General features: G+C 34.4%; 1 protein-coding gene across 1 annotated transcript in view; it reads right to left on the bottom strand.

Annotated features, from left to right (window-relative positions):
• The window catches only part of LOC125667460 (E3 ubiquitin-protein ligase znrf3-like), a 39,445-nt gene that overhangs the window by 5,122 nt on the left and 19,183 nt on the right, over window positions 1-15,140 (bottom strand). Inside the window, exons 2-7 of the mRNA XM_048900985.2 lie at window positions 9,785-9,901; window positions 3,160-3,234; window positions 2,556-2,696; window positions 1,233-1,319; window positions 549-575; window positions 265-435 (exon numbers count right to left, since the gene is read on the bottom strand). Coding sequence (XP_048756942.2) covers window positions 265-435; window positions 549-575; window positions 1,233-1,319; window positions 2,556-2,696; window positions 3,160-3,234; window positions 9,785-9,901 — 618 coding nt within the window. The remainder of the gene's footprint in view (window positions 1-264; window positions 436-548; window positions 576-1,232; window positions 1,320-2,555; window positions 2,697-3,159; window positions 3,235-9,784; window positions 9,902-15,140) is intronic.

Genomic DNA, 15,140 nt, shown 5'->3' with positions numbered 1-15,140 from the left:
TAATCAGAAAGATATAGTAAAGACAAGATTTGCTCAATTTTACCAGTAATTTGACATTAAGTTCAATATACAAAATCATATAAAGATCAAGATGGTAAAATGCACATCTTCATATGGCAATGCATCTATTTGCCAAATATCAGAATCCCAGGTGAAATGGTAAGAAAAATTGGTCAAGGATAAGATTCCATAGAGAGGAAGAAATCGGACCAAAACAGTATTCCTTCCTTCAGGGTAAAGGGGAGGCATAATAAAATGAAGCACCTGGCTTTCTTTGTATTCCTCCAGACATATTGCACACTGCTCCAGTCCCGACCCAGAGCTGTAGACATCTGAAACAGGGGAGGGAACTCTCACCACTTCAGGGGAGGGGAACTTGTATTTTCTGGTCTCTAACTTTGATATTGCTCTTTTGGCCAATTCTGGCATCGATACCTGTTATGGATAGAATTCAAGTGAAATATACATCAAAACAATTAGATATCATAAATTCAGCAAATATTTCAAAATGAAAAACAAAATGCACACTTTATTTATCGTAAGTTTACCTGATTTTCCCTGTGTTTCCATTTAATCTAAAAAGGAGAACAATGGTAATGACAAGCAGCTCTATTCATTTTGTTGTATTATATTTTGTCTTCTCAAACTTTATTGAGGTCAGTGTGATCTAGTTTAAGTCACATATCTTCCCCCTAAAACTGACAAGGTTTAATGGCTCAAGGCCTTCAAAAGTCAAGTTATGTAAGCTTACGAATGGACAGATAATGGACAGATGCTTTCGTCCTACTGTTACATAGCCCATCATATTACATAGCCCATCATATTACATTATTACCCCTCATATTAATAAGCCCATCAAATTACATAGCCCATCATATTACATAGCCCACCATATTACATAGCCATCATATTACAGCCCATCATATTACATAGCCCATCATATTACATAGCCCATCATAGTTGGATGTATAAAAAAAATAATACAGTCTACTCTGAATATATTGAAATTTACAGAATCGACCTGAATTGTTCATTATCTCCAAACTTCAATATAACTGATATTGAACTATATGAATGTTACTGGGGATTTAATTTTATCTCAATATAACAGACAGTTCAATATAAGAAACTTAAATATAGGTGGAGTAGACTGTATTTAGTTCCTTCACATAGATAGTATTATCAGTTTGGTATACAGTAAAATTACAATGAACAAGAACTCTGTTACCCACCTTAATAACTATAATCACAATGGCGAAACAGACAAAGACGAACACTGCCACAAATATCCACATATCAAAGTATTCTTTGTTATTGCTCTGAAAAAGATTTGTTTAAAAAACAATCACTTAACAATGTTCAAAAGTTGCTTTAATATACTGACTTCCAGATCTACCATTGTGTACAATATGTCAAAAATATACAAGATGCAATGAAACCTACACTATTCTTCAAATTTTTGTACTTTTCTGAAGCTTGCAGTTTCACTCTTTGTTTAAATACAGTAAAATATCTGTATCTCGAATATGGTTTATCTCAAATACCCCGCTTGAGTCGAAGTCGACCACCGGTCCCGTCCGTTTTCCCTACATAAATGATTTAAAAAACTTCTGATATTTCGAACACGGTAATCTTGAATACTCCGCTTATGTCGAAGTATTTTCAAGGTCCCATACCCTAAATTCACCTGGTTTATCTCGAAGTGCAGTCAATTTTCCGCTCTGCTTACCATACCTGGCATTGTTAAGTCACACATTCACACCCGCAGCTACATCAATTATAATTAATGACCGCTAATCCACGCTCGCCTTTTCCGAGTAGACCCAGGTCGCAATAAATGGTTCAACAGCTTGGGTGATTAGTGAAGCCTTCCAACGTTACGGCTAAAGCTCACCACCAATTATGAACTAACACACCCGATTCCAGGGATGGTGTTTTGAATAACACACGCTCTATCATTAACATGTGGGTTAGATAAACGCACAAAATCGTCGAAGTACGCTTGAAAGTAATGCTCTTAATAACGATAATGCATTTAATAATACACGCTTCATCATTAAAACTAGTACAGAGAAAACACGAAAATTTATTTAATAGACATTTGAAAGTTTTTTTTTTTTTTTAAATCTGTCTTATTTGTTTCTTACGTGATAGGTTCTTTCATTACAACGCAAAAACTACATCCCAGTTGAGCCTTAAAGTAAGCATACAGGCATGATCATCTTAATTTTGAAACACATTGTGAATTCAATTGGATGTTTATATATATTAAAAAAAAGAAATGTTTGTCTTTGAAATTCCACAATATTAATTTATCAACTTGTATTAAACTATAAGAAACGGCAATGGGGTGTTTGTTTATAATGCAAATCTCATACTATGCATCAAATATCCTCCTCCTTCAAAAAAAAAATAAAAATCCAAGATCGATTTTGGATATCTCGAACCCATGATATCTCGAAGTTTTTTTGAGGTCCCTTGGACTTCGAGATAGAGATATTTTACTGTACATAATTTTTTTTTACAATTAATAAGAAAAACCAGCAACTACTGACCGAATTAATTTCCACATGCTTAGATCTGATTCTAGCCCTGGCATCATGGACTGTGCGGATGATGTTCATCAGTTTCTTTGCGTGGGCCCCCTGTATTATTATTACTGGTCTATCCAACTGCATCTCTGGTGTCTTTTCCAACTGTTATCAAAAATATTCAATGCTGGTTATTGAAGTTTACCAAACTAATCAAAACATCATAATTCCACCATTAATTATAAGTCTCACTGTCAGACTGATAATTCAAAGCCAATCTTTTTACTACTGATTATTTCCTCCATGAAAATTTCTAAATATGTGGGAGGGAGAAAGAGAGGAAGGGGTGATAAAGGCAGATTAAGGTCTTGAACTAACAAACCGTAATGCAGCTGACATACCCTTCTATTAAAACATGTGGTTATCATTAAGTTAATATATATATATATATATATATATATATATATATATATATATGATATATATATATATATATATATATATATATATATATATATATGTATGTATATACATTATATTCTGTTTGGTGTCTAAAGGTATAAAGATACTAATAGTAATACACTTTGAATATCCTAAAAGGCAAGATTATTCAGTATACCAAAATTACCTGTCTAGCAGCCTGTGGTACTTCAGAGATGTCAAATATAACAGCAGTGGCACCATTCCTTATGGCTTTCATGGCCTAAGAAAAGACGATACAAAATTTTAAGGCTCATTTTCAACTTTAACAGGAAAAGGTGTATTATCTTTGTATAAATATTTCCCTATAAGAGGAAAATAACCAAAATTCATATTGGATATAACAAAGTTTGGTTATAACGAACTCTTCTTCGTTGTCCCTGGAGGTCCGCTACAACTGTGTTTTACTGTATATTCTGCATAAACTGATCAATGTTTGTATAGTAAGAACTTGGGTTATTTCTGGTTATATCTATTAGTCTAAGCATTGCAACTTTATCAACAAGGGATAAGATATTATCAATTATATATGATGCAGAAGGGGTTCACAGAGCACAGAGATTTTGTTTCATAACCTCATAGGTAATTCTCTTGTAATATAGCTAGTTTGTGACGTAAATGTAAAGCTTCTGAAGATTTGAAATGAAAGCACTAAAGAAGATTTACTAAACGTCTTTGTTTACCTTTTTTTTCTTTTTACCTATATTTTTACGGATCATTGCGAAAAGTAATTATTATCTATATCTCTATATGCATGTATTGTAAGACTCTAAAGTGTGATGGTTGCGCCAAAGTGCGATGGTCTGCACCAAAATGCGATGGTTTGTTAACGTTACGGATGCCAAAGTACGATGGTCATGCCAAAGTCCGATGGTGTGGGTTTCAGTAACGTTTGTGACGTCACATCATTGTGAAGTCATTCTTAATGTCTTTCAAAATAAAACCGACGAAATGCAACGTCAGTTTGCACCAACGTAGGTTCTTTTTTGCTGCTGGCAAGGTTTACACTGTTGATGATTGTGAGAACTGCAAAGTGCATTTGTTGTCGAACTATCTACTTCGCCCATTCTTTAATTCATGATCAGTTATTGCTTGTGATGTACACATAATAAATTCCTGGGGGTATGCTATAATGCAAAACATTCTATACCATCTCGTGTTGGAAAATTCTGTGTTTAATAACATATATTTAAGACTCTAAAATGCGATGGTCGCTCCAAAGTGCGATGGTCACGCCAAAGTGCAATGGTCTGCGCCCAAATGCGATGGTTTGTTAACGTTACGGACGCCAAAGTGCGATGGTCACGCCAAAGTCCAATGGTGCGGAGTTCAGTAACGTTTGTGACGTCACGTCATTATGACGTCATTCTTAACGTCTTTCAAAATAAAACCGAAGAAATGCAACATGGACAACAGCAACGGCAAAGTTTACACTGTAACATTTGTTGTCGAACTATCTACTTCGCCCAAACATTCTTTTATTCATGATCATTTATTACTTTGACGTACACGCATTAAATTCCTGAGGGTATGCTATAATACAAAACATTCTGTGCGATTTCGCGTTGGAAAATTTTGTGTTTAATAACACAACAACGAGATGATAATGAAATAAGTTTTTATTCTTATTTTTTGTGCATGGATTTTGCACTGATATTTTGGTGAAACAACACACGGTTAGTTCAGTCTGTACCAAAACACAGTGTCGTTTACAAATCAATGGATTTCAGCGTGTCACACCATCGCACTTTGGCATGTCAGACCTTCGCACTTTGGCGAATGAGTGTGGACCATTGCAATTTGGCATCTCACACCATCGGGGTTTGGCGCAGACCATCGCACTTTGGCATCCTACATATATATATATATATGTTTATATATTTATACACACATATACACACACAACATCCAGAAATATAGCAAACTTCCTTTGTACTGAATCGTATTAATGACAGTTAAAGTAACCTGCATTGTAATTATGTTTAATGGCCACACCACCCATGTAGGACCCCTATATAACCTCCAAATGTTTGGGTACTCTTAACATGCATAATAGAAAAAGACCTGCAACTAAAAGGAAGTACATTCTAAATGAATAAATATAATTAAGGTAACAAGAACATGTAAAAACTGCAAACCTCTGCGAAGTTCCCCAAACTCTGAATGTAACATGCAGCAGACACCCAGTTAAGGACTGATCATACTTGGCATATTGCTTCACTTGCATGATCGACATAAATACTCTTTTGCATTAAGCACTAGGAATCTTCCCAGAAATTTTTTTAAGTTATCACATGCCATGGAAAGTGCTGATAGTGCACCCACCAGGGCCCTAAATATACATTGCTGGCTTCCAGTTAAATATATTTATTGACACAACCTGAACATCATAACATAATATGTATCAATGTGGTGTTGGCCAGCACCTGCTTTGTGTCAAAATTGCCTCTATTCATTTCCCCTGTTAGAGATACTTATAACCCAAGGTTCTCCTTGATAAAGACAGGACCTTATCATACCTTGTTCTATGAAATTCAAACTTGGTGCAGTTTGTTACAAATTTAATATGCCAGTCTGACTTTTTCATGAGGTTCTTGCTTACAATATGTCTCTTTCAGTTCAAATTTTAATTAATGTTTACCATAAAATGTGCCAAAGTTTGTATAAAATAAAAAAATTTCCCCTCATTTTTTATTTTTTCATTCTACAGGAAAATGCTTTCACATGCACAAAAATTAAAAATGGCGTACAGTTTTAAAAGGTGCCAAGATCAAATCCCAAAGCAAATGTTTCCTTCCGTACAGTTCGATGACTAACTTGTGTGATCATTTTTGACAATATAAAAGTTACATTATAATGACAAAAATACTCTTGAATAAATACCAGTAACACAATCATACTGTGTGCACTAATGGCATATTTTAAACTTCTTGTGATTAAGTTTTCTTTCAAATTTAACTGAACTATGTGGTTAATCATGCAAGTTGATTTACAGCATTGTTCGTAAGATATGACAGTTCACGTAAGTTATGATACTGAATTATTTCATAGTGCAAAAGTGTTACCAAAGGTTTCATTCCATACATTTTTCACTGTATTACAGTCCCTATCAAATGAAATGTAATCCTTTAATGTGACAATTAACTTGCTGACAGATTTTTGTATTCATTGTAAAACACTCCCAGGCAGTGGGGAAAATGGACAAAAATTGTTTTCTAGCAGAATTCCTAGATGCAGTGACAGTTCATCGAGGGATGTTCCAAACTGAACACACAGAGGTGTTGGGTCTTAGATCATAGGAATTTAATCACTTCCGGAGAAAAGGACACCTTACGTTGGCCTTCCACTAGACATAAATCACTACAGCTTTATAGAAGAGGAGAATGTTGAAAAACTATTTCTCAAAACAGTTGTCGTCTGCTGGACTGCCGGTTGGCATTTAGAGAGCTGTTTTATCATAACAGTCCTCTCGGTCCAGGATGGAGCAACCACTCCAACAAATCTCCCCGTTTATCTTTCCCCAGACAAAGTTCCTCTCTCACAAGGGGGCCAAGCTATAAGTTGGTACATGTATATCTTGTGATTAAGTTTCTGATCTGAACACAGGATTATTTTTTTTACCTCTTACTTAACGACGTCATCATAAGTTGGAACAACATTTTGAGTACCTTTACCATGATACACTGAATGATACAATTCCCTGTCAGTTTGTTATGACCTTTGTGGCTATGTTGTCCCAGCATGCATTAGTGACAATGTTAATACTCAAATTATAACTCTTCTAAAAACATAGACTGATTGAAATTGATCAGACATATCTTTTGCTTTATTTTGGTGATGTTTTTTCTATGATATGAAATCATGTTTATATACTCCCGCAAAAACCTTCAGGTTAAATTATTTTAGACTGGGATCTTCTCAGCAGGTGGTCTACAAGCCTTGATACACTAAACACTTGTAATAACCTGGTGTTGACCTTCAATTAAAAGGTTCAATATTTATCTTTACCCCTCAAGTGTATTACATGCAACTGTCTATTCTACGGGAGGGCTGGACTCTTCTAATCAGATCATTTACGTAAAAGGTCTCTGTCTGCTCTAAAAGTATTCAGTGATTGTTTATAGAATCATTTGAAGAAACCGATCGAGTTCTGGCAATTGTTTAAACTAATGCAGGTATATATACTGACACCAGTAAAGAGGACTATCAAACTCTAGTGACCTGCAAAACAAAACTCTGAAGTGTGTGGGTTGTTGTTTTCCCTGCCTGGTTAATTGTACTTTTAATATTCCCTTATACATCACAACAGTAAAAGAATTTGTTATCAATATGAAAAACTATATACCCATACTTCAAGACTCCCAAACTCCTAAAAACTCTTAAAAGTACTCCAAAACATTTAGGAAATATTTGTTAAAGAGGTTCGCACAGAAATTTTGTAGTTTTGTCAGGTTTTTTCTGAAGTTACATTTTTTATTTCTACATTGAAGGGGAATTATAAAATTAAAAAGAACAAGAGGTCTTCCTGATCTGGCATCACTATGCATTTAGTTTTATTTTACACATTTGCAGTTGTAAAGAAGATTTTTGAAAATTGGTCACTTTTAGGTAGTATCTGCCATGCCCCTAAGGCCCCATGGGTGCAGGAATCCTAAAATTTACAATTTATATCAGTCTTCAGCCAAAATATCAGCCAAAGATGCTTCATACCAAATTTGAAAAGAATTGGAATGATAGTTTAATATCAAGAAGTAAAAAATGTTCAATTGTTAACACACGGTGGTCAACGACGGATGCAGACCAACTGCAATAGGTCACCCAAGTTTATTCAGGTGACCTAAAAACTGGGGTCATAGTGCTAGTTAAGGAGCTACAGTGTTAGACTTGACCTTTTTGCACTTGGTTTATTTGAAATTTATTCATATAAACTCAATTTGTCTGTTGGTGTTAACATTCAACACAACATAAACAAAACAAATTTAAATCAATCATTACATCATATAACTACACACTCATGTCTTCTAACAATATAGATATAAAAAAAAAGTTAAAGCAAGTAGATTGGAAAATATATAAAGACCTTTTTGCACTTAAAATATGGAAGAAGTCATCAAATAGAGTTTGAGAATTTAAAAGAATAATTAGACATATTGTCAATTTTTCAAATAGTATATAAATTACAAAGGCTTGTCTTAACATTTAAAATGGAACCGTAAAAAGTGGAAGTTATAGACCAATTTTTTTATGGCCAAATTTTTGGATAAATCGATATACACATTTTTAAAAATTGGCATTCTGTTTGGAAAAATATATTAAACAAATCAATGAATTGACAACATTTGAATTAGTTCCAAGTCTCTGTTACTAAAAAGTGAATCATAAATTACAAAGTGGACACATCTAGGGGTAATATAAAATTAAAATATTGACATCGATATTTCGGATAAAAACAGAAACTGTGAAATCATGCAGACTTAGAACATTTTAATTAAACAACCCTTCCACCACAAAAAGAAGTCCTTTCCAAACCCTTTTAAAATTTGAATTGACATGAAATTTTTCAATTTGATAAGTTTAATAATAAATGTATATGTTTTGCCCTATGAAATAAGCATCAAACCAGCACCTACTTCTAACACCCTGTGTGAGAGTTAACTTCCTTAAAAGAAAAATCATAACTAAAATCTAACCAAACAAATAGTTCTCATAAAGTTTTAGGGAAATTGTGACGAGAAAGGTTTTTAATGTTCTTTGATACTAATTTGGTCCAATAATTTTGACCATAAAAATAATAAAGTCTTTCCATTTGTTGTTAAATAGGTAAGATATATACCAAACCTAATTATAATCATGTACTTACTATGTATAATGTTACAAGCATGTAGCTGTATGTCTTCTAAGAGTATGAGCCACACATGCATCTACCATGATCAAATTGAGATGTCAGATACTTTCAATATCTTAATTTTGCAAAGCGGTGACTTTCGATAACTCAAAGTTGAAAGGACCTTAATAAATCTTTGAGAGATGAAGAGGTCGTGAGATCGAAGGTTGAGTCAAAACCAGAAATTGAAGGTCCAACCATTATCGTTAAGCCTAAGAATTTCTAGCAATTGGATTGCATAAATATTTCCAACATTTTAGGACATGTTGTCCTTGATATATCTTTTGGTAAACTGACTTAAATTTCAACAACACTGAACTTTACTTTGCATCAATAAAAATTATCTCTTTTTTTGTGTGTGTTTAAGTATTCTTTTTTTAATGCTAAAATGGAGACGTTCATGTACATATTTACAAAACATTCTCGTGAATAACAGAATCACTTAATAAAATGGAACCCGATCATCACAATATCTAGTTGCTTTATAGAAAGCACAAATTCTTATAAATTTTCTTTTTAAAGGAGAATTTAAAATATCACCAACATAATGCGACATCATTCATAAACCATAGGAATGAATGTGAGGGATTTCTTTTATTGTTCATGGAAATGATCATGATGGAATTCAAGCAAAATTGAAGAGAATTTAAATTTCAGGGCTTAGGGCTGCTGTGGAACATACAGATAGAGAATCACAAATCATCAAATTCACAGACTAGCTGTGTCCACTTTCTGGTGCATTTAATACAATCCATCAGTAATTCTTAACCTAGCAATGTGACTTAATTACCTGTTGAATAACCTAGCAATGTGACTTAATTACCTGTTGAATAACCTAGCAATGTGACTTAATCACCTGTTGAATAACCTAGCAATGTGACTTAATTACCTGTTGAAAAAGTGACATGCATTGTGTGTCCATTTGTTCCAGTCTCATTACACCGACCCATCCATAATCAAATTTCTCTGTGTTGAGTTCATTGCTGCAGATACTCAAGGGGTGGATCTAAGAAAATAAAGAACGGATGAATTAGAAGAATGCAAAATTTAAAGGGAAGCACAGAAGCTCATGAGATGAGACACCTGGCATAGGTTACAGAAGAGGAGGGAGTGCGATAAACATAAAACATTCTGGCATCAAGCTGAGATGGTTGGACTTTAGTACTGGCCATTACTTCACAATGGGGCAATTTAAGAGCCAAAGTAACAATTCTAAAAGCCCTGAGGCTATGGAACTGCAATGTCACATTCATAGGACCTCCAGAGAACATGAGCCCCTAAGTTATAAAAAACAAAAACAATGATTTCCCTACCCTTATAGAATTACACACATTTGTTTTCCTTCCCTAGATGAAGCACATATTCAAAATTCAAGAAACAAGAATTCACTTAATATAATGTAACTTGTCTAAAATCTTCAGATTACACAACATCTGGAATACATAGTATTTCTTATAACGGAATGCAAACTTTACTGTCTGAATATGAATATGTACGTTAACACAACATTACGATTTGCACGATGTCCGGATTTGCAAAGTTTTAATGTGATTGAAGCATTCAGTATTAACTTCTATCTTTAAGTATTAGGTGTGCAAGCCCCTGAAGCTTATCTTTTCTTTCACCCCTTATATTTGGGGTATGCTTAGGTGTGCTACTATCTCATAAATCTTTAAAACACGTCACACAATCTCCTTCAGAAGTTACCCTGATTCATATGAACAAGAGCCAAGTGCAATATTCCCAATTTAAAATTGGTTACATCTAACGTACATGAAGAACAGGAAGGGTTGGCACTGCATGTATGTATACAATGAAGGTCATAAACCGTAGTCAGTCAGTCACACGAATGAGTGCTTTATCTGAGCAGGTTACTGTGTCTTCTAGCCCTGAATACTACCTTAATACCTAGGTTTCTGTGTTGACTGATAACCAACTTAGCAATGAATCCCCTACCATAAAACTTTTGTCATGCTGCAGGTAGATCATCTATAACATTTTCACTAACAGGTGGAGAGAACAAAAGGGGCATAAAGGAGAAATCGGAAGGAAAGCAGGAGGGAAAAAGAGAGAAGGGGAGGGAGCAGGAGGGAGAAAGAGAGGGGACTGGGAGGAGCAGGAGGGTGGAAGAAAAAGAGGGGGGGGGGGGAGCAGGAAGAAGAATGAGGGAGCATGAGAGAGGATAACAAAGCAGGAAGGAGAATGAGAGGGGAAGGAAAGCAGGAAGGAGAATGGGGAATAATGAGAGAGGAGAGGAAAGTAAGAGGGAGAAAGAAAAAAGGGAAGGGAAGAGAGGGGAAGGAAAAAAGCAGGAAGGACAAAGAAAAAGATGAAAAGGAGAGAGAAGAAAGGGGTGAGTGGGAAGACCCCTTTTCCACTACACACCCCTTCTATATATACATGTTTACTCAGGGAAGCTAGCTAGGGCACTGTTAAATGCTTGTAAACATGAGATAAAAATACAGGTTTTTGGTAATTATATTATACATCAGTCTTTCATATATTCTCATATAAATTTAAATATAATATACATGTTTAATGTTTTCATCTATTTCCTCAGATCTGAAAAACCTAAATTACACAGCATGGAAATCTTAACATCAAACATTACAAAATATAATAAATTTAAATACACTTTAGAAAAGCTTTTTCATATAGTGTACATAAAATTCGGTAGGTTGATATATTGTCCCAAGTATTCTATAATCCTTCCATTATGATCATTACAAATCCTTTTTGATCTATGAATATACACATACATTTTATGATTGATGTTTAAAATATTTGCTTTCCCAATTATGTTGTCATTAGAGTGACGCAAAGATGAAAGGGTTGACACATTCTGAAATGTTTATACAGCTTCCAGGACTCGTGCAAACCTACATTTGTGCAAACCTACATTTTCCGGAAAGGAGATCTGATGTGAGGGCAAGCAATCTCGTTTCACAATAACGACATGACTTTGTTAAGTATCATGGCTTTATTTTCTATTCTAGCTGACAAAATATAGAAAAAGGGGCTCTGTGTTTGGCATCAAAATTTTCGCTGATAAAGTCAATGCCATTGAGCCATTGTCCTTTGTAAGGGTCAACTACCTATGTCAATATAATTAATGACCTAAATTTTTGCTACTGACTGTCTATGGAAATATAGCCCGTAATCACATGAAATGATGTTTTAACCAATGACAAGGCAACATTCTGGTCCACCAATGACAAGGCAACATTCTGGTCCATGTCGAGATTAAACTACGGCTGCTGCTAGTTATATTCACTGTGGTTTTCATTACATTTTAGTTTTCATCACATTTTAGTTTTCATCACATTTTAGGTGTTCAAACTCATAAAAAATAAATGGGTTAGATTCAATATATTTCCTGTTGCCAATTTTCATTCTATATGGTAAACTAACCTGCAAAAAGCATGTTCCTCATAAAACACTATAATTGAAATAAAATACATATATATTCATGATGTTCATGGGCTTTGTTGTCTTTATTAGGACATGGAGTAATCATGTGTCTCTTTAGGTTGTGCTCTTTAGAAATTTATCAAGATCATTACTGCCACCCAAGATGACACCTTCTGTGAACAAAATTCACAAGATGCCATGACTTCTGTGGGGGCCACAGAAAAAAAATGAATATGTCCTCCCACACAAACTTACCAGCTTTGACCTTTATGAAGTGAAAAATCGTCCACATTAACAATTAAGCAAAAACAGTGCATATCTCGTCATAAAAAACAACAACTATACTTGCAGGTGTGTTGAGAAGTTGTAGTCTCCAAACCACAAAAAAGAAATTTGTGGACATATTCCTCAATAAATCAAGCACAACTATTGTACCTATTCCATATTCATCCAATAAACGTTTCCCAGCACACAAATTACACTCATTTATAATGTTTATTGCCTGAAATGATTACATTCAGAGATTTATCTAGTGATTTTTTTCTATGGACACATAAAGGTATCATGAATAAATTCTGGTGCTTGCATCTTAACATAAATTATACAACTAATCTATGATTTACTTGCTATTTTATGAGACCTTAGAATAATAATAAATGAGTACATTTCATACTATTGACATTTCCGATGTTTTTGCTTTTGATATTATTTAACATCAGTTGTAATGATAGCCAATTCCTCATGAATGTGATGCAGTTATAAACAATGCACGTATTGATAAATACAGTACGTCTATTTTTAATGACTGGGAATTCTAACAGAAATGAAGGCAGAATGTAAATTAAAAAAATAAAATTTCATTTTTGAAAATACACGAGGGTATGAACTGCGCGGAGCCTCATTCTGGCGAACTTTTCATGAAGTCTGCCAGTATGAGGAGTCACTTCATATATACCTTCTTGCATTTTTAAATGAAAAAATTCCATATAATTATATTGGTTGGTAAGGTTGTACATTGTTTAATGTCCCACTTGAGAGTTAAAATTCATTCAAATGGAGACATCATCAATGCCAATGAAGGGCTGCAAAATTTCTACCGATCTTGGCACTTTCAGCCTTTGAGCAGGAAAGGATCTTTATCGTGCCACACCTGCTGTGGCACGGGGTCTTGGTTTTTGCAGTTTCATCCGAACAACCACCCCCATTTAGTTGCTTCTTACTACAAGCAAGGGGTATTAAGGACCTTTCCTAACCCGGATCCCAATGGGAACATGTACATTGGTCCATGGTAATAAAATTATCATTTGCAAAGAAAAAAACCAAACATCTACATTAGCCTGAACTTGTGGTTAGAAAGTCACTAGAAAACAAACATTTTTGCAGTATAATCTGTTTCTTCCAAAATTTACCACTTCTATAATTAAAGTTTGAAAAGTCAGTCGTGAATTTGACTTGCTAGAAAAAAAAATAGAGGCACGTTTTGAGTAGATCAAATTTTGCTAATAACTGTCTGTTTACACAGAAAGTTGTATATCAGAGATTTGATTTTACCACACAAAGAGAATCTCCATTAATATTCAAATCTAAGCACACATGCAGATTTTTCTTTGTGACATTACAACACTAGAATTTGCCAGAAGCTTTTCACAGGCAACTCAGAAAAATCAACTGTTACTTCACACAATGATCAAAAGATTTTGGACTTGAATTAACTGTCCATTACCACAATTACAGGTTTCTGTTATCCAAAAGGGCATCTCAAAAATTATAAAAAGCAGTGTTTACATCTTTGTGGTCATACATGTTTCATCACTCAAGGGGCACAACTCATATATATTTACATTTAAAATGCTAGAGAAGTAAAACCCTTTATATGTGTGATTTGCATCAATGATGCAGCAAATCTAGCGTTGAAGTTACAAATAAAAGTTGTACGACACGAGAGAGTACCTAGCTTTATAATTGTGTATAGTACAGGTGGTAGTAACCGTATAATTCATATATTATTAAAAGTTATACACATAGTTTTAATCAAATCTGTTCATTGGTGTTAAAGATATTGTAGCGGTCAGCCGGGTTCGATCACCAGTGGCCAGATAGCTCAGTTGGTAGAGCTCCTGACTAGAGATTCAGGGGGCCCGGGTTCGAATCCCAGTCTGGTCCGTTGCATTTTCTCCCTTCCTGTTACAATATACTCTGGACAAATTATGCTGACAGACTGATGGACAAGGTGATTCTGGTATACCCCCTAAACTCTATTTGTGGAGGTGTAATGATCATGAACTTTTACCTTATCTGCTCCATCAGATATTTTACTATTTCTTAATACTGTAAGGTTTAATTTTTGTGTGTTAGTGATTTTGAACTTTAAAAAAAATAACAATGATGGAAATCATCCTCTGGGTCCAGGGGTTTGGGTATATATAATTTTACTACATGCAGGTACTTGTGTACCTATGACCTTAACATTTTACCATTTAACATTTTAATAAAAGCAATTAGGGTCATCCTTGGGTCACAGAGACTCTATGTGTGAAGTTCAATGCTCAATCTGATAGAGTATTTAAGAGATATAATGTTGTATCTAATCACCCATTCCTAGTCAATTTATAAGAATTAAGTTCAACAGGATTGCTGAATTCGCTCCAAACAAAATATTACATAAAAGAATAAAATGCACATTTGAAATATCAAGGGAAACATTAAACATTATTTAGGTCAAGAATGTTCCAAACTTGTTGTTGGTTTTGGCCACTGTCCACTCTCTGACTACCAACAGACATTTTTACCAGGTAGGATCCAATAAAAGACTTATGAATGGCATTTCAGGTTCT

This window comes from Ostrea edulis, chromosome 1 (genome assembly GCF_947568905.1).
Source record: "Ostrea edulis chromosome 1, xbOstEdul1.1, whole genome shotgun sequence".
Lineage (NCBI taxonomy): Eukaryota > Metazoa > Mollusca > Bivalvia > Ostreida > Ostreidae > Ostrea > Ostrea edulis.
Note: the sequence above shows the minus strand (reverse complement) of the source record. Positions and strands in the feature narration are given on the sequence as shown.